Source organism: Plecotus auritus, assembly GCF_963455305.1.
Source record: "Plecotus auritus genome assembly, chromosome: 5".
In the NCBI taxonomy this organism is placed as follows: Eukaryota; Metazoa; Chordata; class Mammalia; order Chiroptera; family Vespertilionidae; genus Plecotus; species Plecotus auritus.
The window spans coordinates 179,466,507-179,490,913 of record NC_137776.1 but is presented as its reverse complement, the minus strand read 5'-3'; the positions used below and the strand labels follow the sequence as shown (position 1 = coordinate 179,490,913).

Below are 24,407 nucleotides of genomic sequence, written 5' to 3'. Positions count from 1 at the left end.
CTGGGGCGGGAGGGGGTGGGGCAGCTTACCATAGGGGTTCATGTGGTCACCTGGCATTTGGGGTGGCGTGAGGCCCTGCTGGAAGGGGTCGCTGCTGCCATAGGGGCTCTGCTCCATGGCCACGATCTGCTGCTGCGGCGGGGCCAGCGGCGTGTAGGAGGCCATCATGCCCTCCATGCGGCTCGACAGGACCTCTGGGGGCAGAGCACGCCGTCACCGCCAGGCCCTGCCCGCCCTGTTCCGTAGCCCCTACAGGTGCACCCCCAGAGTCCCCACAGACCTCCCACATACCCCCGGCCACCCCCGGCATCCCTCCGACCTTCTCCAGGCCTCCCCAGGGCCACCCCACACCCTGCAGCTGAGGTTGCCTATGGCCTTCCTGGGCCCCCAGGACATAGAGCCCAGTTCTCTAAGCCACCCCGCCCCCTTCCCCAGACACACACTCCAGCTCCTCTTCCAGAACCAGGTTCTCAGAAGCCAGAGGCGCCCCCTGCCCCATCCTCCAAAGGCCCTGCACTCAGGAGCTCACGCCTCTGGGGAGACACCTAGGCAGGCGGTGATGATTCAACGCGTGGGTGCCGTGAGTGCGCTACATCTGGGAGTATCCAGGGGGGGCATGAACCCAGGCCAAGGAGGCTTAGAAAAGGCTTCCTGGACGAAGGGGCCCCCTCACCCGTGTGACTTAAAGAACCAACAAGGGTTTGACAGGCTCGAGAGGGGGCAGCTGAGTCTGGGGGGCTGCTGGGAACCCCAGGGGACACCTCCTAAGCTGCCTGGGAGACGAGGCAGTGACTGCGGCCTCCGGAACCCACTGTCCAGGGAGAGGGGCAGAGGGAACAGAGGGGAAGAACTGGGCCCCGAGGCCATGGCCTTGAAGCCCTGGGTCAGCCTGGGCCACTGGCCCCCGAAGTTCTGAGCGAAGGGCCTGGCATCTGCATGGAGCCCCTGCCTCACTCCAGAGCAGGCAGCTCGGGGCCCCCACCCACTTCAGTGCCCCAGAGAGTCCCCGTGCCTCCCTTCAAGGCCCTGAAGGCTCCATGTCCCCCTGAGGCTTGGGACACCAGCCCTGGCATTTTGGCAAAGCCCAGTGTTGGAGGGGCTGGCTCCTGCCCCTTTAACTAGCCCCTCCCTGTCCAGCACGAGCCCAGCCTGACTCCTCCACACTGTGCCCTTTCTCTGGAGACGCCGCTGTGGCAGCGGGGCACGGTGGTCAGGGTGCGCACCAGCTTAGGAGCCGCGTGGAGGCCGAGGCCCGCTCTGTCCCTCACTGGCTGAGGGATCCTGACAGGCCCTCAGTCTCCCTGAGCCCAGCCTCCTCATCTGTAAAACAGGACATGGCAACGCCCTTCCTCGGGGACCTGTGAGAACTGGGACGGAGCGTGTCACGTGATGAGCTCAGGGCCTGGCACACGTGACAGCGAGCAGAGGATTGCAGTTTTACATCAGGAAGTCTGCCACCCCTCCGGCGGCCCACCCTGCCACCGCTCCTGTGTCCTGCGGTCGCTGCCACCTCTGGCTTCATTGGGCTCAGCTGCTTCCAAGGCAGCAGTTCCCTGAGCTGACGGCCTTGGTGGCGGTCCCTTGGGAGTCTTGGTGTAAGTGACAGAGCCAGGCCCCCTGGTCCCTGCCCTGGCCCCGGCCCCGGCTCACCTTGGCCCAGCCGCTGGGAGTTCTGCTGCTCCTGCTGCTGCTGGTGCCGCCGTGCCAACTTCTTCATCTGCGGGAGACACAGTTCGTGCCAGTCCCCGCCCCTCCCCATACCTCCCCCATTAGTTCCCCCCACACACCAGGCCCTCTGTCTCCTGCCCGCAGCCCCCTCCACTTCTGCCCAGTGCGGGCAGGGCCGGTGCCTCTCACCTTTGCTCTTTGGTTCTGAAACCAGACCTGGACCACGCGCACGCTGAGGCCTGTCTCTGCTGCCAGCGTCTCTCGGACCTGCCAGGAGAGGGAGAGAGGGAGGCAGGTCAGGCCCCGGGGAGGTGGTGGGCTGGGGGTAGATAGATGAGCGGGGACGTGGAGGGCCAGGGTGGTGTCTGGAAAGGCAGCAGGTTTGTCACCCCACCCCACCCAGCCGCCCCTCACCTTCCGGCAGGGCTTGGAGGAGACCTCGAAGGAGGCCTTGAAGGCTCTTCGCTGCTGCGTGGTGAGGATGGTGCGGGGTCGCTTGGGCCTCCGGGGGTCCTTCCCGTCATCCCCGCTGCCCTTGCTCTGGCTGCCCTGCCCCTTGGCAGGCTTCATGTCCCCATCCTCGTCCTCACTCTTCACTGTGGGGGACACAACCCGGCCTGTCAGCCTGTACCCTCAGGCGATCTGCTGCCTGATGGGGTCCCATCGCCTCCCCTCCCGCCAACACCTGCCATGGCCTCTGGCGCCTGGAGACCCCAGGCCAGAGGCTAACCTTGGAGAAAACCAGTTCTGCCAGCCCAGCGCCAGCCAGGCCCCAGGGCTCAGAGAACCTTCTGGAAGCTTCCAGGGACTAAGAATGGACAGGCAAGGACTACGCTCCAGATGTTCTCACACAGGAACACAGGAGTATTCATGACCATGACAGACAGACACGCGCACACACACACACACACACACACACACACACTCACCCACCAGCACTCACACGTACAGACTGGCACGTGGGCCCACCAAGGCTTGAGCAATGCAGCTCACAGACATCACACACACACACACACACACACACACACACACACACACACACACACGTGCGCGCATGCTCACAGGCAGGACGACCAGGCACGCTCACACATGCATGCAGAGCATGTGTATTCACCCAGAGACACTCCCGCAATACCATGTCCAGCTGGCCACTCTATGCCCCAGAGTCGCGGGTCGCAGAGATGCCCGCCCTCCCACAGCCCCCGCCCAGCGCCCACCCCCCCCCACCCCCCCGCCGCCTGCCCCCAGCTCCCGCCGGGCTCACCGGAGTCGGACTCGTCGGGGCTCACGGAGCTGAGCAGGTCCTTCTCCTTCTCGTAGTCGCCCTTGCACAGCAGCTGGCCCTCCTTGAGCACAAACTCATCGCCCTTGCGGAGCTGCCGCTCGCACACGCAGCAGCAGAAGCAGCCCAGGTGGTACACGCACTCCAGCGCCCGCATCACGAACTCGGTGGGGGCGATCTTCTCCATGCAGCCGCTGCACTTGGCCGCGAAGAGCCTGCGGGGCACAGCGGGGGCACGTCAGCTGGGCTCGGGGTCCCTCCCAGAGGCCACTGCCTACTGAGGGCCTCTCCCACCCGCTGACCCTCCAGCCCAAGTGGGAGGAGCCCTCCCTGGGCACAGAGCCACATGGGGAGGGCCCGTGACCGCAGGGTGGGCACTGGGCACCCTGCCCAGAGGCGCCCTCTCATGTAGTATGTCAGCTCAGGGCCCTTCCCACTCAGAGACACAGTGGCCACTAGAGGGCAGAGGACAGGTTAGCCTTCACCTTTCCCAGGTTGGCCCCAGCCTGAGGGGAAGGGCGGGCGACCCACGGGCGGTCCATCCACCCTCACCCCAGGATCCGCTCTGCCTCCTCCCTGCCCCTCCACCGCCCTCACATCCAAGCAGTTCCCACCCTGGCCAAACCACCGCCAGCACGGGCCCTCCTCTCCTTCCTGAGCGACTGTTCCAGTCCCCTCCCAGGGCTCCTGGCCCCTCCAACCCTTTACCCTCCAGGATAAGCGCCAGAAAGATCTGCCTAAAACACACCGGTCATGCTGCTTCCCTGCTCTAGACTCTTCCATGGCTCCCTAGTGCCCGTGGGAGGTTGGGAGAACATCAGGTTCCTGAGCCTGGCACTCACGGCCCTTCACAACCCTGCCTCTCCTCCCCCGACCCCTGCTCCCCCGGGCTGTGCTCCACAACAGCCTGCAGTCTCTCCGGAGCACCCTAACACGGCCCTTCTCTCTCTCTGGCCCTGGGCACCCTAACACCCACTTATCCCTCTGTTCAGCGTAAGCATTGCTACCATGAAGTGAGGTATTTACCGAGCACGCACAGCATGCCAGCTGCTGCTCCAAGCACTTTGCCTGCAGAAACACGTTTAATCCTCGCAGCACCCCTCTGAGACGGGAGGAATGCGAATCCCATTTTAGAGATTAGGAAATCGAGGTGCTCAGCGCTGGAGTCACTTGCTCAGAGTCACATGATAGTAAACGATGGAGCCGACTCTGAGCCTGGACCTACGTGGGTCCCTCCATGACAACGGGGACCCGTCTCCCCTCTCGGGATGCAAAGCCCTGTCGGGGCTTCGGCTCCGGCCCCGCGTGTGCAGAAGGGTCCGAGGAGCATGGCCCCTCCTCTGCCCGCACCTACTGACCGCTCCTCTGGCCGCCCATCCCTATCACGTGCTCTGCTCTGTGGGAACTCAGCCCCAACAACACTTTGATGGAAAAATTTATGAAGAATCAAATTATTGCTGCTGGGAGGGAATTAAAACCATTTTTCATTCTCCGTGTCCCCGGGCCACGTCTGTGGGCGCCACCTTGGGAGCGCTGTGCACATCCCATCCCTCTTTATGGCCCGCCATCGCAGGCGCAGATTACAGCTGCAATTCTCTACTAATCGGTTCTGGAACAGCCATAAACGCGAGGCCTGGCCTGCCTCCCTTCCCCGGGCTGCCGTCAGCACCGCCCACAGTGAGCTGCTGAGGTGCAGGGACAGGGCCAGGCCCCATCTGCCTGCTGCCCCTGGCCCCGGCCAGGGCACTCAAATTGGGGCATCCCCAGCAACCCTGCCACCCCCTCCATCCTACCCTGCAGGCTCCTATTCATCCTGTGACGCCCAACTCCAATGCCACTTCCTCTGGGAAGCCGTCTTTGCTGGCCCGGTCTTGGGAAGGTGGCCTCCATGCTCACCTGAGCTTCTCTGGCCTCAGTCCCCTCTCCCATAAAACAGGGAGTCACAGAACATCCCTCAGGGCTGCTGTCAGAATTCAGTGACACTGGGCATGTAACTCGGTGAATGAAGGTCACGTGGGAGGGATGGCACTGCCCGTCAGCTCTGCGCCGGCTCCTCAGACAGGCCCTCACTCCACCGGGACCTCAGGGCGGCCGTGAGGGTTTATGACGCAGGCGAGTGAAGGTTTGGGGTGGGCTGAGGCTCAGGCCCGGCTGTGTGCTCCCGGCAGACGGGGCCCCCAGCCCACACAGTGGGTGACTCTGCAGGAAGAACCCGGCCTGGATGTGGGCTCTCATTCGGCCCTTTGGCTGGAGAGCTTTGTTCAGGGCACAACCTACCCAGCTGTCCATGGCAGCCTCAGGCAGAGGCCCCGCCCAGCTGACAGACATCTGCAGAACTCGCTGCTCTGACACGGAGGACACGTCTGTCCTGCCCCCTCACTGTCCCTCTGTCCGGTCCCCACACTCGACCTGGTGTCCTAGGGGCCCCAGTAAGGTCTGCAGCCGCCTCTGTGGCCCACGAGTGGACAGGCAGTGGCCACCTGTGCCAGCATGGCAGGGCCAGGGGCTCAGGCGGCGGTCAGCACCTTGGGGCCCCCCAGGAGGCCTGCTTAGGCTGGGAGAGGGGCTGTGGGCGGTGACCCGCATTTGCAGGCACTGCCACCAGGCACTGCCACCGTGCAGGCGCATTCAGAACAGCCCTGCTAATGCCTTGGCAGCAGGGGGTCGATTGCTACTTTCTCCAAACTCATCAACACAATCTATTATTAATACTTCTCCAAAGGCTCAGCGCCGCCATTACAGCGGCAGCGCCAGCCACTCGGGGCATCATCTGTTATCTAGATTGCAAAAACTCGGGAAATAAAACAAACAGCGCGCACTTTATAAACGGAATGTGCCATCCGTTAGGTCTCTGAGCATCTCTCCTCCCAATAAAACATCAGGGGGGACACATGAAATACTCGCTCCCAATTATGGGGTGCCTTTGTCTATCGTGCAGGGGTGAGAGCTGCGTGGGAGGGGCTGGGGCGCCAGAGGGGTCCCCTCCTCTGCATGAGCCCCCACTCCTTCCCTCAGTCCCTCCCACCGTGGAGGGATTGGTGGAAGCAGTGCGGAGAAGCAGACCCAGCCACAGGAGGGTGGCACTGGCATCAGATGGACTCAGGCTCAATGCCTGGTTCCGCCACTTCTGGCTAGTGACTGGGCAAGTAATGGCCTCGCTCTGAGCCTCAGTTTACTTACCTATGTAATGGGCTCCACAACACTGCCTGCTTCCCAGTGTGAAGATGCAGTAAATTGTCAGCACAAAGCGGCGAGCACAGGCCGAGTGGTCAGGGGCTGGGCGGGCTGTGTGAGGCCAGGAGCAAGCCTCTCTCAGGATGTTCCAGATGCTGACCAGAGAGGCAGAGTGGGTCAGCATGGAGGGCCTCCTGCCTCTCTACCTCCGCCCCCATGGGCTCTGGAGCCTGGTGTGCAAGGCCCTGACCTCAATCCCAACTCAACCACTCACCGGTTCTGTGACTCTGTGACCTTGGGCAAATCAGAGTATCTGTTTCCTCATCTGTAAGATGGGGAGATAGTCCCTACTCCTCAAAATTGTGCTAGGGATTCCAGATGGGTGTGTCCCTGCTGCCCACACTGGGGCCGGGAGGCAGGGATGGGGAGGGCCCTGGGGTCAGGGCAGGGATGGGGAGGGCCCTGGGGTCAGGGCATGCTGGGTACCCGGGAGGCTCAGAAGCTCTGGCCCAGGAGGAGCTGCCTGGCTTTCCCAGCCTCCTGCCTGCCCTCTCAGGGTCCCTCATCCTGCTCCCCCCAGAGCCCCCCCTTCCAGACACCAAATCTAGAGGGCAGCTTTGTGACCACATCACAGGCACACGGCCCTGCTGGTCACCCACACAGCCCTCCTCCCCATTTCTCATGTAAACTGCCAAGCCTTTCCTCCCGCTTCCCTACTGCTGGGTCACCATGCCCTCTGCTCCCAGGCTGCCCCCAAACACCTGCTGATTTGGAACAACTTGGCTTGGGTGTCCCTTCTTCCAGGAAGCCCCCCTCTCCTCTCCAGTCTTAGACAGATGCGTCCCTCTGAGTTCCCTATCCTCATACCTGCCCCCCCCCCAATTGTAGCACAGATACTAGGGACTCTGAATATTTCCAGGTCCACCTGCCCCTTGGTCACCTCTGAGCACCAGGCCCTGAATACAAAACGGTGAGCAATAAATGTTTGCTGAACGAATACTGAACCAACCAAGACAGTCCTGTTCAGCCTGTGCAGCAGGGCGAGGCAGTCCCCACCCCCAACCTGGTCTGGGGCTCTGGGAGGGGTGGGGCTGGAGCAGCCTGGGGTTCCATCCTGGCTCCACAACTTTGGCCAAGACATTTAACATCTCTGAGCCTCAACTTCTTCATCTGTGAAATGGGAATGATGGTATCTACCTACGGCGTTGCTGGGAGGGCCAGCACAGTACCAAGGATATGCTACAAGAGCTGGTGTCTGCCCTTTTCTTGTCCCACTGGGTCCAACATGCCTGTGTCCATCCCCGTCGCTGGAGTCTCTGAGATTCTGGAGAGAAGCATCCCTGACACCTGTCCCAACCCCACCTCCCTCCCTCTCATGGGTTCTAGATCGGGCCTTCTCCCTTCTGTGTGGCCTGAGCTTCTGTGTGGCCTCACTCAATTCCTCCTCTGTCTCATTAACATTTCTGAGCACTGATGAAGTTCAACTGTCATCTGCCGGCATCACCACAGTAAACCCAGAGCCCTCAGAGGAAGGCTGTTTCCCTCCCCATTTCACAGATGAGCACACCAAGGTGCTGAGGGCAGGTTACTCATTCAAGGTCACATGGCAGCATATTGTATACTCCCTCCCTCCTCCGTGCATCCAAGTGTTTCTCTGCTTGTCAACCACCTTGCCCTGTGATCTGAGTATCACACCCAAGTCTTTCTGCCCTCAAGGCTCTGGACATCGTGGGACAGGAGCCTGATTCACCCCGAGTTCCCATTACTCAGCATAAGCCCGGTGCCCGGTAGGTGCTGCTGAGTGGATTTTTCTTAAGCCAAACTGAACATCTTCCCTCACAAGCAGCCCCCCACCCAGGATCATGTGTGATTGTGGAGCAAAAATTCCCTTTCTGGAGACGTCACTTCCCTTAAAGAGTCCCAGGCTATAACCTATCTCTATCTCTTCTGAGTTTTTGTTGGTTTATTTATTGAATGCCCAATTTATTAAAATCCTCAAGCTAATAAGCAAAACTCCAAAACCAATGTTTTCTGGAGCATCGGAACATAGATTACAAATCTGATCCATTCATTTCTCTGCAGCCACTGACGACTGCAGAGATGCGCACAGTATGGCCGGTCCTTTCACCTCTGGTAAAATGGGGTTCCTAACGTCCTGGGGGGACTCCAACCTCTCCTCGGGGGTCTTCAGACCTGCATCTTGGAATCCATACAGCATGTATCAGGCCTGGAAACCTGGCTCTGTCACTCCTAGCACTGGAACCTCACACAAGTTCCCTCTCTCTGAGCCTCAGTGTCTCCATCTGTCCGATGGGGATAATGGCTGGGCACGTGATAGGTTAAATAAGTGGGGCTCAGGGTCCCTGACATCATCTCTCCAGGACCTCCAGCACCCCGCTCGCCGTCCTTGCTCTACCTCCTCCTCATGGCACTGCCCTTCCCATCCCCCATCACTGAATTGCACGGTTTATGTAGCCCCTTGCTGGGTTCTCAGTCTAAGAGCAGGCAACAATGTCAGGGTAAGTCCCAACTCCCACTCATGGCACTCACGGCCCCTTCTGCCTGTGGCACCTGGCCCCAGATCCTCCGCTACGGCTGCCCCGCTCCTCATGGCTCCCTGAACACAGCAGGTTCCTTCACTCAAAATCCCACCTGCCTCCAAGGCCTGTCTTCTTCCGCCCTTTCCTTTGCTTCTTGTTTAAACCCTTTTTCATCCTTCAAGACCCAATATAAGTGTCACCACCTCTGGGAAGCCTTCCCTGATGCCCCCAGACCCAGATATTTGTGTGTCTGCAGCCCCACTGACCTAGACATCAGGAACTGGGTGTAGTTCACCCCCACGTCCTTGGGCTCTGGCACTGAGGAGGTGGTCAGTGAGTGCCTGTGGAACGAGCGAACAGCCTTGTGGGAAATGGAATGGGCAGCCAAGGAGGACAAGAGGATATTGGATACCCTGCTTTGGGGGCGTCTGAGAACGCCGCCAGGTGACAAGAGAAATGAACTTGCCCTCCCCTGTCCCGGCCCCTTCACAACTACACAACCTGGGGCCCAGGGTCCTAACTGTCTTATCAATGAAGCTGTATACCTGGCTCTCATTGGGCTGGGAGTCCTGCAGCAAACCCCAACAGCCCCTCACCCCGACTACACGGCAAAGCCCCGGTGCCATGTGCTATTAAATGACCTCCCTGACCACTGGAGAATGGGCCGGGCTGGACACGTGACTCAAGGCGGGCCAATCAGACCCCCGGTCCTGTGTCCCTTCCTTCCCCTGCTCATTCAAGGGCTCTCTGTCCGCCCCTCCATCCTCAGATGTGTGCTTTCTCACAGCTCCAGCACCAGCTGTGTGCTCTTGGCTCATTGACATCCCTTCTTTGAACCTCAGTTTCCTCTTCTGTAAAATGGGGATGTTGATCCCTCCCTCAGCTGGTGGCTGAGGATCTGGTGAGTTTTAACCTATGTGAGACAGCCTAGCCCAGTGCCTGGCACACAGGGGGCATCTTGCAGGTGTGTGCTCCCTCCCCTCCTCATACCATGTGGCCTGGTATAAGCTCTGGAACCTTCCCTTGCTCATCTCTAATTTCAGTCTGCAGCCCCTGGTCACATTGTTCCTTGGGCCTGTGCTCTCCCTGTCTGTCAGTCTGTCTGCCCCTTCCGTCAGAGCCTCCCTGGGGCCACACTGGGGAACAGGCAGATTCTGGGCCTGGGGTACCTTAGGGCTTTTCCAGGCGCAAGTCCAGTCCCTGGAATCACTCTCTCCATGGGGTCCACCAGGCTTGGTGCCTGGAACCCAGCCCCCACTCTGTCCTCATTAGCTACACCTTCTTCTTCTTTTTTTTTAAGATTTTAAATTAATTTTTAGAGAGAGAAGAGGGGAGAGAGAGAAAAACACCGATGTGAGAGCAGCTGCCTTCTGCACGCCCCTTGCCGGGGATCAAGCCTGAAACTCAAGCATGTGCCCTGACTGGGAATCGAACCTGCAACGTTCAGATGCACAGGACGATGTTCAACTAACTGAGCCACACCGGCCAAGGCCCCACTGGCTACACCTTCTCGCATTCACCCAGCAAACACCCATGGAGGCTGGCTGGGAGCCAAGCCCCTACAAGATGACTGGGGAGCAGAGTCAGACCAGAGCTCGCTCCCTGGGGTCTGCTAGCTGGGAGGCAGGGAAAGGCGTGCTGGTCTCTGCAGGAGAGCTGGGCACTTCTTGGATAAAGTGGCAGGACACACAGTTAAGAACCTGCTTCTGGAGGCAGAAGGAGTGGTCCAGGGGGTCTGAACCCAGCTCTGCCACCTACGAGCTGTCTGGCCTCGGGGCAAGCCAACTACATTTTCTGAACTTGTTTTCCCATCTGAAAACTGGGGACCACAGCCCCCACCTTCCAGGTGCTCACGATAATGTGTTCGCCCTCTGTGCCAAGCCTCAGAAGAGGCCCCTCCATAGCCAGCGCTCAACGCGGTGGCTAAGGACATTATTGCTCCGGGGACTGTGATGTCTGTGATGACGCCTGGTGAGGGATGAGCTGGAGTTCACAGGAGCTGAGGGGACAGGGCCCTGGACACTCTTGGGGCCCAGCTGCTGCTGCTAGAGGTTGCCTGTCACTTGGGGAACCTGATGGGGGGCGGCGGGTGGAGCAGGCGGAGGGAGCTGCCTGGCCTCCTCCCTCCCCACTCGCTGACATCTCCCCCACGTGCCTGTCGCGTCCTTATCATTCCGGGCGTAGCTGTTTTTTATTTTGAGACAAAAAGGGGCCTGTTGATGGGGATCCAACTCAAACCAGCTGCAAACATCTGCTTTGATGCGGCGGCTGCGGCGGCGGGCCAGGCGGGCGGCGGCGGCGGGAGCCGCAGGCGGGGCCCGGTGCGCGCGTCAATCACGCGGCAGGAATGCGCGGCGGGGCCGGGCCCTCGGACCGGCGGCCGCCAGCGCGCGGGCCTCGCAGGGCCTCTGGCAGCCTCGCCGCGACAGAGTCGGTCCTGCCGCGAGGGCTGCCCCGGCGCTTCCTGCGGGGCGCAGACCCAGCTGTGCGGGCCGCCGGCTCCTCGGCCCTTTGATCCGGGCCGGGGGCGCTGTCGGGAGCCCCCAGCCAGGGCTGGAGGTCACGGGCCAGGGCCAGGGTCAGGGCGGGACGGACACAGACAGGACCCCGGGGTACACACATTCCCTGATTCCACACATTTATTTAGCGCCTACTGCGGTGCCAGGCGCTGTCTGGAGGCTGGGGATAGAGCAGTGAGTCAACTGGACCTCCCCCCCCCCCCCCCGTCCCCCACTTCCTTCTGTTCTACTGGACCAGGGGTCAGGCGACAAATAGATACACCAGCATGCAGGTCGCATGCAGAGTGTAATAGCCAGTGACAATGTGATGAAGAAAAACGAGGCAGGACAGAGCAAGGGGCAGTCAGAGGCTTGCTATCATCTGGAAAGGGGGTATCCCCTCCCCCACAGAGGGAACAGCAAGCGCAAAGGCCCTGAGGCATGAGTATGTCTGGGGTGTTGGAGAAATGACAAGGAGGCCTATGCAGCTGGAGAGGAGGCGACAGGGGAGCGACAGGGGAGGGGACAGATCATGTAGGCCAGTGGTCGGCAAACTCATTAGTCAACAGAGTGGCAAACCGCGGCTTGCGAGCTGCATGTGGCTCTCGAGCCGCAGTTTGCCGACTACTGGTGTAGGCTCTGAGCAAAGGGGGATCTGATCCGACTGACATTTAAAAACTGGGTTCCTCAGCAGCCATGTGGGGGTGGGTGAGGTGGGGGAGCAGGGAGGTGGGTTGGGAGGTTATCTCAATAATCCAAGCAAAAGATGATGTCCTGCCGAAACCGGTTTGGCTCAGTGGATAGAGCGTCGGCCTGCGGACTGAAGGGTCCCAGGTTCGATTCCGGTGAAGGACATGTACCTTGGTTGCGGGCACATCCCCAGTGGGGGGTGTGCAGGAGGCAGCTGATGGATGTTTCTCTCTCATCGATGTTTCTGGCTCTCTATCCCTCTCTCTTCCTCTCTGTAAAAAATCAATAAAATATATTTAAAAAAAAAATTAAAAAAAAAAAAAAAAGATGATGTCCCTTTAGACCAGCTGAGAGCAGGGGAGGTGCTGAGAGTTCAGACCCGGCTGCATTTTGAAGACAGGGGCCTGGGAGGAGGTGCAACGACAGAGGCATGGGTGAGCCCAAGATCCGGGGGCCTGAGCAACCAGAGGGATGAAATGAAATGGAGACTGAGGCAGGTGGGGGAGGGGCAGAGCTGGGAGTGCCGGCCTGGGCATGTTACATAGGAGCTGCCTGCTAACAGCCATGTGGGTGCAGCTGGGGGCTGCTGCATATATGAGTTCTACCAGGCTCAAGCTAGAGATACTGTCAGGAGCTGCCAGGATAGACACACACACATACACGCACACACACGCACACCCGCAAGCATGCATGCAGACACATACATACAGACATGCACTCTCTCATACACACACACACACACACACACACACACCCGCAAGCATGCATGCAGACACACACATACAGGCATGCACTCTCTCATACACACACACACACACACACACACACGCACACCCGCAAGCATGCATGCAGACACATACATACAGACATGCACTCTCTCATACACACACACACACACATACACACACACGCACACACACCCTCACAAATATATATGCCTGTAGAAGGAGCTGCTGTGGACACAGGGCTTGGCTCCTTTGGGACTCTGATCGTTGGGGGTGCTGGGCAAGGCCCAGGAGTCTCTTTTCCATTTGGAGACATCGGGGTTTCTCCGGTGACACCAGGGAGAGTCACCGGTCTGGAGCGGGTGGAAGGTGGAGCATCACTTCGCGCTGCTGGTCCCCCCACACGCCCTCAGACAGGAAGAGCTGCAGGAGAACCGGGGCCAGGGGGCATGGAGGACCTGTGAGCTGCTGGCAGGCACCGCGAAGGGCTTCACTGGCACCATTTCATTAACCCTTGGGTTGGTGCTCGCCCCTCTCTTTTCTGCCCTTCACTGGCGAATTCGATTCTTGTGCTGATTCACGTATTCATTCATTCATTGCCTACTATGAGCCAGGCCCTGTGCTGGGCTCCCAGTGGGAGCCTTCTCCTCTCTCCTACTCATCAAACCCCTTTGAACTGACCCCAAGTTCCCTTCTCTCATTGGCACCGAGTCACCAGCTCTTAGTTGCCAAATCCAGCAGCCACGATTATCACTACTGTTACTAAGTTTATTGAGTGTTTCCTACATACCACACCCTGTGCCTTATTTGCACTTGGACCCCTCCCCCTTGAGACCCCTGAGAGGGAGGCATTGTCACCCTCTTTCTCACAAGAGAAGAAAGTGATGCTCCAGAGGGTAACCTCTGCTCAGCATCAGACCTGGGGCTGAAGCTGGGACCTGGGGCTCAGGGCTCCTGCGCCTTCTTCCTGCCTTGTTGCGGGTCTCCTGGACCTCCCTGTGCGTGAAGCCCTCTCCTGCCCTAGCTTCCCTCCCTCCCACCACTGGAATGGCTCTGCTCTCGCTTGCTCAGCTCAGAGCTGCTGGGCCCATGACCTGGAACCAAGGTTACAGAGGGAGGGGCTGATGACACGGGGAAGATGAGAACCCTACACCAGCAGGTGTAGAGACCTTTGAATTTCTCTCCAGGGTCCTGAGTGGGCAGAATAGGTCTGGCCCAGAGCCATGTGCCCAGGAAGGGCTGAGGGACCCAGGGTAGGGCCTGATGGGTACAAACTTGGCCAGGTGGTGGGCAGGCCAGGGATCAGGGCAGATGCCCTGGAGAAAGGGGCTGTCGAGTGCAAAGGACTGAATGGGGGAAGTGGTCGGGGTGGGATAGGAGCAGGGGTGTGTCTGGTTCCAGAGTCTGGGCTCTGTGCAGGGGCAGAGAAGCAGAGAGACCATTCTGGGAGGGAGAGGCTGAAAAAAGCCATGGCATGAAGAGATGGAGGCCACTTGCAGGATTAGGGAGGCAGTGGGTACTCAGGCTGGAGCATAGGTGAGGAAGGAGGAGGGTCAAGCCAAAGGTCTTGAATGTTGGGCTAAAGAAGATAGATCAGGATTCTGTTGTTCCCATCTACCCATCTATCCATCCATCTATCCATCCACCTATCCACCCACTCACACAGCCACTCCATCCTTCCATCCATTCACATACCCATCCACTCACAAAGCCACTCAGCCACATATCCATCCATCAACCCATCCATCCATCCATCCATCCACCCACCCACTCACACAGCAACTCGGCCACATATCCATATATCCATCCATCCATCCATCCATCCATCCATCCATCCATCCATCCATCCATCCATCAATCCATCCATCCATCCACTCACACAGCCACTCAGCCACATATCCATATATCCATCCATCTATCCATCCATCCATCCATCCATCCATCCACCCACCACCCACCTATCCACCCACTCACACAGCCATTCCATCCATCCATCCACATTCCCACCCACTCACACAGCCACTCAGCCACATATCCATATATCCATCCATCCATCCATCCACTCACTCAGCCACATATCCATATATCCATCTATCCATCCATCCATCCATCCATCCATCCATCCACATTCCCATCCACTCACACAGCCACTCAGCCACATATCTATCATCCATCCATCCATCCATCCATCCACTTATCCAGCTATCCACCCCCCAGTCCATCCACCCCTCTCAGCAGCCAGCCATACATCCATGCACCCATGCATCCATCCATCTATGTATTCAACACATACTTCGGCCCTCACTCTGTCTGTGTCCAACCTTATGCCATGATTCCTGCTCTTGAAAGAGAAACCGCCTTTGAAGGTTTTCACTGTAAGACTAGCTGATTCTGAAAGCATTTACCAAACAGCCACCATGAGCAAGCGCTGTGCTTGGAGACCTTTGGGGAACAAGACACAGGGCCACTTCCCCTCCGTGCACTCTGGGTGTCAGGAACAAGGAGGTCTCAGAGGGAGAAATCCGGAGCACCACTGGAGAGTCTAAAAGCCGACCCAGCTGACATCTGGCCCCATCATTCTGACCTGAGGATCCTGGACTCCCTGTACACAGACCACAGCATGTTAATCAGGGTTCTAACAACATCGATCCACTTCCTTTGAGCAAGTATTTTCTGGAACAAACTCCATTAGGGCAATTTAATTTTTTGATCAATTTCCTTTCTAGTGCAGTTCACTATAATGTGCAACTTTTTCCATTTTCGTTTTTATTTTACTAAAATTATTTTCATTGAGAAATTATTTTCCATGAAAATTTTTAATAAAGGTTGGCTCTATCATCCGGTCTGGGCTCGAATTGCAGCTCACTGATGATCAAGAGTTGACTCTGGTTAACTTGTAGCCAGCGACACATTTTACAACGGATAGTTTCATCCTTGTCAGTTGTATCTTGTACTGGTTAATTTACCAAGTTAAATGTCCCCCAGGCGCAGGGAGGGCAGTTTTCAATGTTACCAATAAAATCACTACAGTTTATGATCACAAATTTTACCAGGCAGCCAATGAAAACATGCACGGGGTCAAAACCATGCAGACCCAAGTGTGCTCCTTGCTCTTCGGAGACTCAAAGACAACAGCCCCTCCCCTGACAGCCCCCTCTCCTGGTTAAACCCCCTAGATTCTGGGAGCTGTTTCTCCAAACTCAGATCACAAGTCTGAGTTTGTCCAAATAGCCCTTAAAGCATAGCACGCAGCAACCCAATCCTTCAGGGGCAAGATCCATCTCCTCCCTTATTCCCCACACTATACTCCTCTTAATGCAACGACCGAGAACGTTAATTTTGTTAACCAAGTCAAGGGGGGTGACACTGCCCAGTCTCTCTCATGAGATCTGGACCCCTCCCCCACACACACCTGTGCTCCTGCTGTCAAGTTTTTGAACCCCACCCTGGCATGCATCCCCAAATGTCAAACTCACAGGAACCAGCCCAGCCCTGTGCTCTGAGCTTCACATGTCGGGGCCTCGCCAATGCCTCATGAGCACCCCGGGAGATAGGAGTCCCTGTCAGTGCCTGGCTGACTGTTTTCGGGGACACAGCCATAGCGTGTGGGCGGAACACGTCCCCCGGCTGAGGGGCCTGAGATTAACCTGAGACACAGTGGGTGCTGGACTCAATGCTGGTGGGAGGTGGGGGGGACATTCCGGAGGAGGAGTCCCTGGAAGTGGGGGTGGCATTTGCTAGTGAGTAAGAAGAGGCCCTGGGAGACCACCTCCTTAGGTTTGTGCTATCAGGCTCCAGCCGGGCGGGGGCGGGCAAGGGGTGATCCGGGCAGGTCAGGGCTGGGTGCCCGGGCTCGGCATCTCGGGCACACGGCCGTCCGCCGGTCTGTTTAGTGGGTAACTGATCACCCCGAGCCCCGCCCCAGCCGCCCGCAGCCCGCCAGAGCCGCTTAATCACCGCCCGCCCGGCTGCATTAGCATAGTAATGGCCTTTAAATTGAGCCTCTTTGTTTTTTAATTAAGCTCCCAGCAGGTACAGAGAAGAGCGATTATTGAGGAAGCTGCCAGCGCTAATCGCCCGCAGTCATTTGACAATTAAAAAGCGCCTGGCTTTAACCCTTTCCCCTCGCCTGCAGCAGTACTTCTAGCATTTATCCTGCGCCGACTGTGTACATGCCTTCCGGGTGGGATCTGTGGACCCTACCCCCAAGCAACTCAGAGCGGTCCCCGCCCACGCCTCCATTTTGCTGAGGAGCAAAGTGAGGTGCAGAGAGAAGAGGTAACTTGCCGCAGACACACAGCTTGGCATGGAGGAGCTGGGATTGGCAGGCGGGCTGCTTTGCACCCTGCACTGCCCTCTGCTCGGAGCACCACCACCTGTGACTCTGGCAAAATCTCTGGGTTCCAAGGCTCAGGAGGGCACCTCCTCAGAATTCCCAGGGCATCCTCTCCCCCCGTTATTCATCTAGTCCCCAAATACTGACGGGGTGCTTAATGTGTGCCAGGCACGGTGCTGGGCGCTGGGAAAGGCTGCGAGCAAGCCATGGGCCGACGACAGGCCGAGGAGGGAGGCTGGTGAATAGAAGGGCGCGATGCGGGCTGTGGTGGCTCCGTGGATTGAGAGTCGTCCCATGGACCAAGAGGTCCCGGGTTTGATTCCCAGGCGGGGCACAAGCCGTGGTTGTGGGCTTGATCCCCAGTAGGGGACGTGCAGGAGGCAGCCAATCAATGGGTCTCTCTCATCATTATGTTTCTATCTCTCTCTCCCTCTCCCTTCTTCTCTGAAATCAATATATATATATAAAACGGGTGTGATTGCTCCTGCTCCAGCCCAGGGGTGTGTGTTGGGGTGGGGGTTGTCGGAAAGGCTACTTTCCTGGAGACAGAAGTTGGGGCTGAGACGGAGAAATGAGGAAGATCAGAGCCCGGGGAGGGCGGAAGCGATGGGCAGGCCAGGCAGCAGGGGAAATAGTGATCGCAAAACTCAAAGACGGAACAGCCATTAGCCAGAAATTAAAGGTGCAGAGGGCGTGCGGGGGAGGGGGACATGGAAGGGAGGAGGCTGGGGAAATGGAGTCGCTGAGCCAGCTTGAGTGTGCAGAGTCTTACGGACTTCAAAAATTTGGTATTTTAATAAGAGCTGGATTTCTTTTTGAAAAGGTAACGGTTCAATATCCAAACATACAAAGGTGCTCGCTTCCCTAGCCAGGCAGGTCCCCTCCCCCGAGCAACCGGCCTTGCACCTGAGCCTCCGTCCACAGCACAAGCCATACGGATCTGGCGGCTCTCTACTATTCTCCCCTCCCGACGTGTGTGTGTGTGTGTGTGTGTGTGTGTGTGTGTGTGTGTGGTGTTTTTTTGTTTTTGTTTTTGTTTTTTGTAAATGAGAACTGGTTGGGGTTTTTGCCCATTTTTGTTGGTTTTACTCGAATGCTAATGGACTCTACACACTGTTCTGCATCACCCCTGCCCGCTCCCACCTGCGGGAGTGCTGGAGAGGACTCCCCTCTCGACCTGGAGCACCTCACTGCCCAACTCCACCACGTGGGCAAACCCCGATTTATTTAACCCGTGTGCTGTGGACGGCCTCGTGGGCCACTTAAAGGACTGTTGTCTGCACCTCAAGAGCGGGCGGGAAGCCATTGAAACGTTTTAAGTGGGGAGTGGCTTGGGCGATTTACATTTTTAAATGATCATTTTGGCTGTAGAGCAGGGACCAAGGGTGGGGGAGCAGGGGAGTAGGTGACCAGCCGAGAGGGGTCGCCGTTGCGCCCGCCCGGCGGCAGGTGAGAGGCCAAGGTGGCTCAGGCTGCGGGAGTGGGGGGAGAGGGTGGGCTTGGGTGGGGAGCCTGGGTGACTCCCTCAACCCTTCCTGGTGCCTGGCGGATGGAAGAGCAGTGGCTGAGATGGGGTGCATGGTGGTGGGTGGGGGCCCCGGGGAGACACCAGGTGCGCAGTCACCCACAGCAGCAGCAGCAGCATCAGGTCGGGGACCCCAAGTCAGGCTCTCTGGATCTGAGCCCAGCTCTCCCCCCGCCCGCCCCCCACCAGTGCAAGCCCATCTCTGCTCACACTTCAGAGGGGCCTGCTGCCCTGAACCCCGCTTCCTCCACTCCAGGCTGCGCTGGAGTCTGTGAATAGGGGAGCCCGGGGAAAGCCTGGCTGCTGGCTTTCTAATAAACTGAGGGAGAGGGGGCTCAGGGCCTGGGGTGTGGGTGAGGAGGTTCTAGACCAGTGGTTTTCAACCTTTCTAAGGCCGCGACCCCTTAATACAGTTCCTCATGGTGTGGTGACCCCCAACCATAAAATTATTTTCGTTGCTACTTCATAACTGTAATTCTGCTACTGTTAATGAATCGTAATGTAAATATCTGTGTTTTCCGAACGTCTTAGGCTCTACAGCAGCGGTTCTCAACCTGTGGGTCGCCTAAGACCGTCGGAAAACACAGATATTTACATTACGATTCATAACAGTAGCAAAATTACAGTTATGAAGTAGCAACGAAAATAATTTTATGGTTGGTGGTCACCACAACATGAGGAACTGTATTAAAGGGTCGCGGCATTAGAAAGGTTGAGAACCACTGCTCTAGACCAGGGGTGGGCAAACTTTTTGACTCGAGGGCCACAATGGGTTCTTAAACTGGACCGGAGGGCCGGAACAAAAGCATGGATGGAGTGTTTGTGTGAACTAATATAAATTCAAAGTAAAGGAGCGGAGGGGAGAGCAAGAGAACCCTCCGCTCTTACGGCTCCACGGGCCAGATAGAACAGCCGAACTGGCTGAATACGGCCCGCGGGCCGTAGTTTGCCCACGGCTGCTCTAGACAGACAGAAGGACAGCTTCTGCCCCTGCTCGTCACTGGGAGAGCCACCCTTCTCCTCAGCCCTGGGCTCCCTGGTAGAGGGGGGGCAGACTGTCCATGTCCCCGAGCCCTCCTCACCTTGTTCCTCAGCCACTCTCTGTCCCTGACTCTGAGCTAGAGGTGTCTCCTGGACAGAAGCTGGCGGGGACTGCCAGGACCAGCCTCGGGCTGGGCTCCGTTGCACCCCTAGAGGGAGGCAGCCAGCGTGCGGCACTGCGGGCAGCGAGGGGTTAAGAGCCTGCCCACCCCCATCTATCAGCCAGCATCTCCCAAACAGAGGGACGGGCGGGCGGGCGAGGCAGCTGTCCAAACAGGCCTGTGTACCTGGCCACAGCCCGAGGACAGGGCAGTGGCTGTTTACTCGGCTCCCCTCCCCCCGTGGCCACACTGGCAGGGCCTTTCCATGGTCTCCCTCGGGCTGTGCCCCCGCCGCTCCTCCCGCCCCCCTGAATGCTCATGTGACAGACCAGGAATGTCCTTGCTCAGGGCTCTGGGCTGGGGTCTCCAAGAGATGGTGACAGAAATGCTGACCGGCCCAGCTGGGCCACAGTCGCCACGAGCTCCAGGCAATGTCGCCCGCGCACACTCTGCCCAGAGCAGAAACGGAGTGTCTCAGAGCAGGGGACCCAGCCTGGGGCCCCGGGGAAACTGGGGTGCCTGGGGAATCCCATCTCAAACCACCTCTTGGGAGTGTGTCTGCTCAGGACAGACGTGGCACCCGATGGGGACTCTCAGGCTTCCCAGGCCCCGAGCCAGCCCTGCCCTCACCCCTTCCCACACCTCCCGGGACAGAGCTGCCTCAGGAGACGCTGACCTCCAGACCTGCGTCTCCGCCCCTGTCCCCATCTCCCCGAGGCCACCAACAGCCACCCTCACCACTGCCTGAGTGACCCCTAGAGCCTCCTTCTCCCTGACAGCTGTCCCCACATTTGACCCATCATCAGTCTACGCAGCTCTCAGATCTGACCCTCCCCCTGGAGGTGAGTTGCTTGTGGGACCCAGTAGCTTAAGTACCCACAATGCCCAGCCAGCAGCATGCCATGCCCTCCCCCTCCCTGTCAGTGGCCCCACTCACTGCCCCAGATCCCTTCAAAGGCCCTTTCTCTTGCTGTCCCAGCACTGACAGCAGCACCAGCCGTGTCTGAGCGCCTGCTGTGTGCCTCGTTCTGGGCCCAACTCGAGCATTACTTATCCCATTCCCCTTCAAATCTATCCATTTCACAGACGAGAAAACAGAGGCTCAGAAAGACAGTGTGCCAAGCCTCAAGCCTACAAAGCGTCAGAGCCCCAATAAGAGAGGGCCAGGGAGTGATTTGGCAAAGGGCCAAAGAGCCTCCTGCGTGGTATGTGAGCAGCGTTTGGAGCACTGTGCCTGGGCAGTAAGAGGTGCATGATTTTGACCAAGAGCCTGTGCAAGGCATTCCCTGGCCTGGGGACCGCCCCATGACTCGGCTATCACCTGCCTCAGAGCTGGCATCGCTGGGGCGAGGGGGTGCATGATAAAGGGAACACTCCCGCATCCCCAGCACGTCTGTGTCCTGCTTACGAGGGGCACTGGGGCTCAGCGAGCGAAGCTCTCATCCAGACTCATCAGCTGGGACAGTGCCGCTGGGACTCGTCACTGGCTGTGTACCACCCCCAACCAGGCCAGGCCCTGGATCCCTCCTCGGCACCCTCCACCCAACGTGACATCTTTACGGCACATTCTGGGCCTGCGTAGGCCTGGAGGGGCGAGGGGGAGGCAGGACACCTCTCAAGTAACGGATTGTAAATTCCTGGGCCCCGGCTTTCCATCCCTAACAACCTCCTCCCCAGCTCACAGCGCCTGTCCCTTCGCAGCCAATTTAAATGAGGGGTCCCAGACCCTGGGCGGAAAGCATTCCAGACTCGGGAGAGGGGCAACTATTGTTTCTCTGGGAAAAAATAAAATAAAATCAACCGGCGCTCTGCAGCTTCTAATCACTCTCACATGTGCTGTGTGGTTCCCGCCAAGGACGGCCCTCGGCAGTGTGTGCGCCCCGAGGGCACAAACCCTGCTTCTCCCCAGAGCGGGGGTCCCATTATACAGGGCAGGAAACTGAGGCTGGGGGAGGGAATAGAGAGCTACCATGTGCTGGCCGCCCAGCCTCATTTAACCCCCAGATACCCTCACACGGACGGATGATCCCATTTCACAGCTGGGTCAAGTGAGCCCCTGTTCAAGGTCACCGGCCAGTGCATGGCCGAGCCAGGATCTCCGCGGGCAGACCGCCCCCTGGGATTTGAACCCTGGTCTTTCTCTCCAGAGCAGGAGACCCTGGCCCGGTGCAGTGTGGCCTCCCGGAGTGAGGAGCAGCCACTGTCCCTTGGAAGGGGCCTGGTCCCAGCAGCCCTACCCCAGGGAGGTCCCCCCGAACCCCAGCTGTGGCCTAGAAGCATCAAGACTGGTTTGTAATAAGGAGGATGAATTTGCTTGAAAGGCCGGTGTGGGGGGAGGAGACTGTGAGGCTGCGGACCAGGACTCTCTGTACTTGGGGCGGGGAGTGGAGTTCGGGCCAAGTGGTCTCTCCGCTGGGGGCCCGGGCTGAGGGGGGCGCTGCCCCGGCCTGGAGGGCGCTGGCTCTGCGTGGCTGGGGCTCTCCGGTAAGCCCACAGGATATTGCACTGCCTTTGTGTGCTGGTGACCCAGCTGCTGGTTATTGAAAAATTCCACCGCGCGGAGCGGGGCAGGCCCGCTGACCCCTCATCCCGGGACGCGCCTATCTTTCAAAAGATACGGGATTAGAGAGCCAGACCCGACCTGGAGCAAAGCCCTGTCTGGGGTGTCTGTGTTTTCGTGGCCTCTCGGGATACTCGCTGGAGTGGGCTCTTGGCGCAGGATTTAATTAGTTGGAATCAGCCTGCGATTACTGCGGCAACTGTTTACCCAGCCACTCGGCAGTCTGAGCCCTGCTCGGAACAAAGATGGGCCCCTCGGCCCCGCTGGCCAGGCCAGGGGCCCCGGCTGAGCCGGCCCAGCTGCTGGAGGGGAGGCTGCGGCTTGGCGGGGCCTGTTGCTGGCGCACCTCGTTTAGCCGGTATTTGTGGATTTTCACAATGCAAAGCATCTACTTGGGGCTTTTAAAAAATTAAAGCATCTTGAGAAATTTATGGTCAAGTTCTGAGTGTGGTCCCTCCCCCAGCTCATGCTTGGCGGCGGCGGTGGCAGCGGTGGCGGACAGAGCCGCTGTAGGGGGGCTGAGTTCTGCCCACAGTGCTGATGAGCCAGGTGTGGGCAATGTGCCCAGATGCCGAGCTCTGGGAGAGGTGGGAAGGTGCCCACTCTGCCACCTTGGATGCCCACTGGCTGTGTGCATGTCTCTCCTGCAGTCTCCACCAGGTAACCACAGTGGGAGCAGCTGGCGTGGTCAGGGAGAAGAGGTCTGTGCGTGCACATGCCTCCTGACCCTCAGGCCCACACACCCATGTGAGCTCACCCGTTAACACGACTTCCACCACGGTACACACATCTCCCTGTACATATGTGTACAACACTTATGTGTATGCTGGCACTATACATGCACATAACTGTACACACATGTATAGCCACTCACACCTACCTCTGCTGTCCAGACATATGCAAACAGGAGTGTCCGTGCCCACGTGCACACAGATACTGCCCACACATACTCACGTGCACACTGACACGAGCTACCTTTTAGGGCTGCACCTGAGGGCACCCATGTTTACAGGCTGACCTCGGAGCAAGTTCACACATTTATACCCACGGATGACTGCGGATGGAGCCGTGTGCACATGTGTTCACCTGTGGGATAGCCGTGGCCTCTACCCAGGGAGTCATGTGTCTATCCATGGAGGTGGTGGGGGCCCTCAGTGCAGGGGTCTTCCCCTAGGAGGGTGTCACCCTGACCCAGGGTCAGATGACTGGTCTGGGGGACCCCGTCCTGCGGGCCTACGTTCTGGGAGGTTGAGGCACAGGACAGAGAGAGTATGTTGGGCAGTCAGATTTGGGAGCTGTCCCAGTGCCAGGTTTCTGGGAAGGAGGTCAGGTTGGGGTCCAGGGCAGGGCTGGGGGCCTGGCCCCTGTCAGTCGGGCAGGTCCTGCCCACCGCTGTCATCAATGTCTGCCCCAGGACCCTGCCCCCAGCCTCTCTGAGGGCTGCATCCCCCTTACCTGCCTCCCACCTCTCTCGTGGCCACTGTGGCCTCGAGTACTGGGGGTCATCCTGCGGGCCGGGGCACGGGAGCGGGCGCCCTAGTTCCGGGGGACTTGGGGCTCCTAGGACCTCTCTCCCTGCCCTCGTTACAACTGCAGAGCCACCTGGCCTCACCCGTACATAGACATGCAGTGGACACACCCATGTGGTCACACATACACAAGGTGACTGGAGTGCCATCTGCTTACACAGGGAAACACAGGCCCCTACAAAGGTACACACAGGGACCTGCAGACACAGTGTGTGCACAGACACACACAGGAGCACAAAAGCCCAGGTTCACACTAACACACCAGAACACAAGAGATGCAGGACAGCCCTGGCTGGTGTGGCTCAGTGGACAGAGCATCGGCCTGCGGACCAAGGGGTCCCGGGTTCGATTCCGGTCAAGGGCGCATGCCTGGGGTTGCAGGCTCAATCCCCAGTGGGGGGCGTGCAGGAGGCAGCCGATCAATGATTCTCATCATTGATGTTTCTATCTCTCTCTCCCTTCCTCTCTGAAATCAATAAAAATATATTTTAAAAAAAAAAGAGATGCAGGACAAACACGGACACAAATAGACACATGAAAACAAAGACACACAGGCCCACACCAGAGACACACGTGTACACAGCACACATACACACGCACAAATACACACACATACACACAGGTATGAACTGTAGGCCCGGGGAAGCTCTTATTTTGGAGAAAGTGTGTGTCTAGGCGGGTTCAGCTGTCCTGAAGTGGCTACTGGGTCACTGCCAGGTGGAGCGGGGATCCAGGCAG

The 24,407-nt window shown here is 58.4% G+C and overlaps 1 protein-coding gene across 2 annotated transcripts in view; it reads right to left on the bottom strand.

The window, feature by feature from the left end:
- LMX1B (LIM homeobox transcription factor 1 beta) overlaps window positions 1–24,407 on the bottom strand; it is a 78,117-nt gene that overhangs the window by 3,093 nt on the left and 50,617 nt on the right. Inside the window, exons 3-7 of one of the 2 annotated variants that reach the window (XM_080668728.1) lie at window positions 2,933–3,165; window positions 2,083–2,264; window positions 1,858–1,935; window positions 1,651–1,717; window positions 30–194 (exon numbers count right to left, since the gene is read on the bottom strand). In XM_080668728.1, the coding sequence (XP_080524854.1) occupies window positions 30–194; window positions 1,651–1,717; window positions 1,858–1,935; window positions 2,083–2,264; window positions 2,933–3,165 (725 nt within the window). The remainder of the gene's footprint in view (window positions 1–29; window positions 195–1,650; window positions 1,718–1,857; window positions 1,936–2,082; window positions 2,265–2,932; window positions 3,166–24,407) is intronic. The other variant, XM_080668729.1, reaches the window with a different exon arrangement.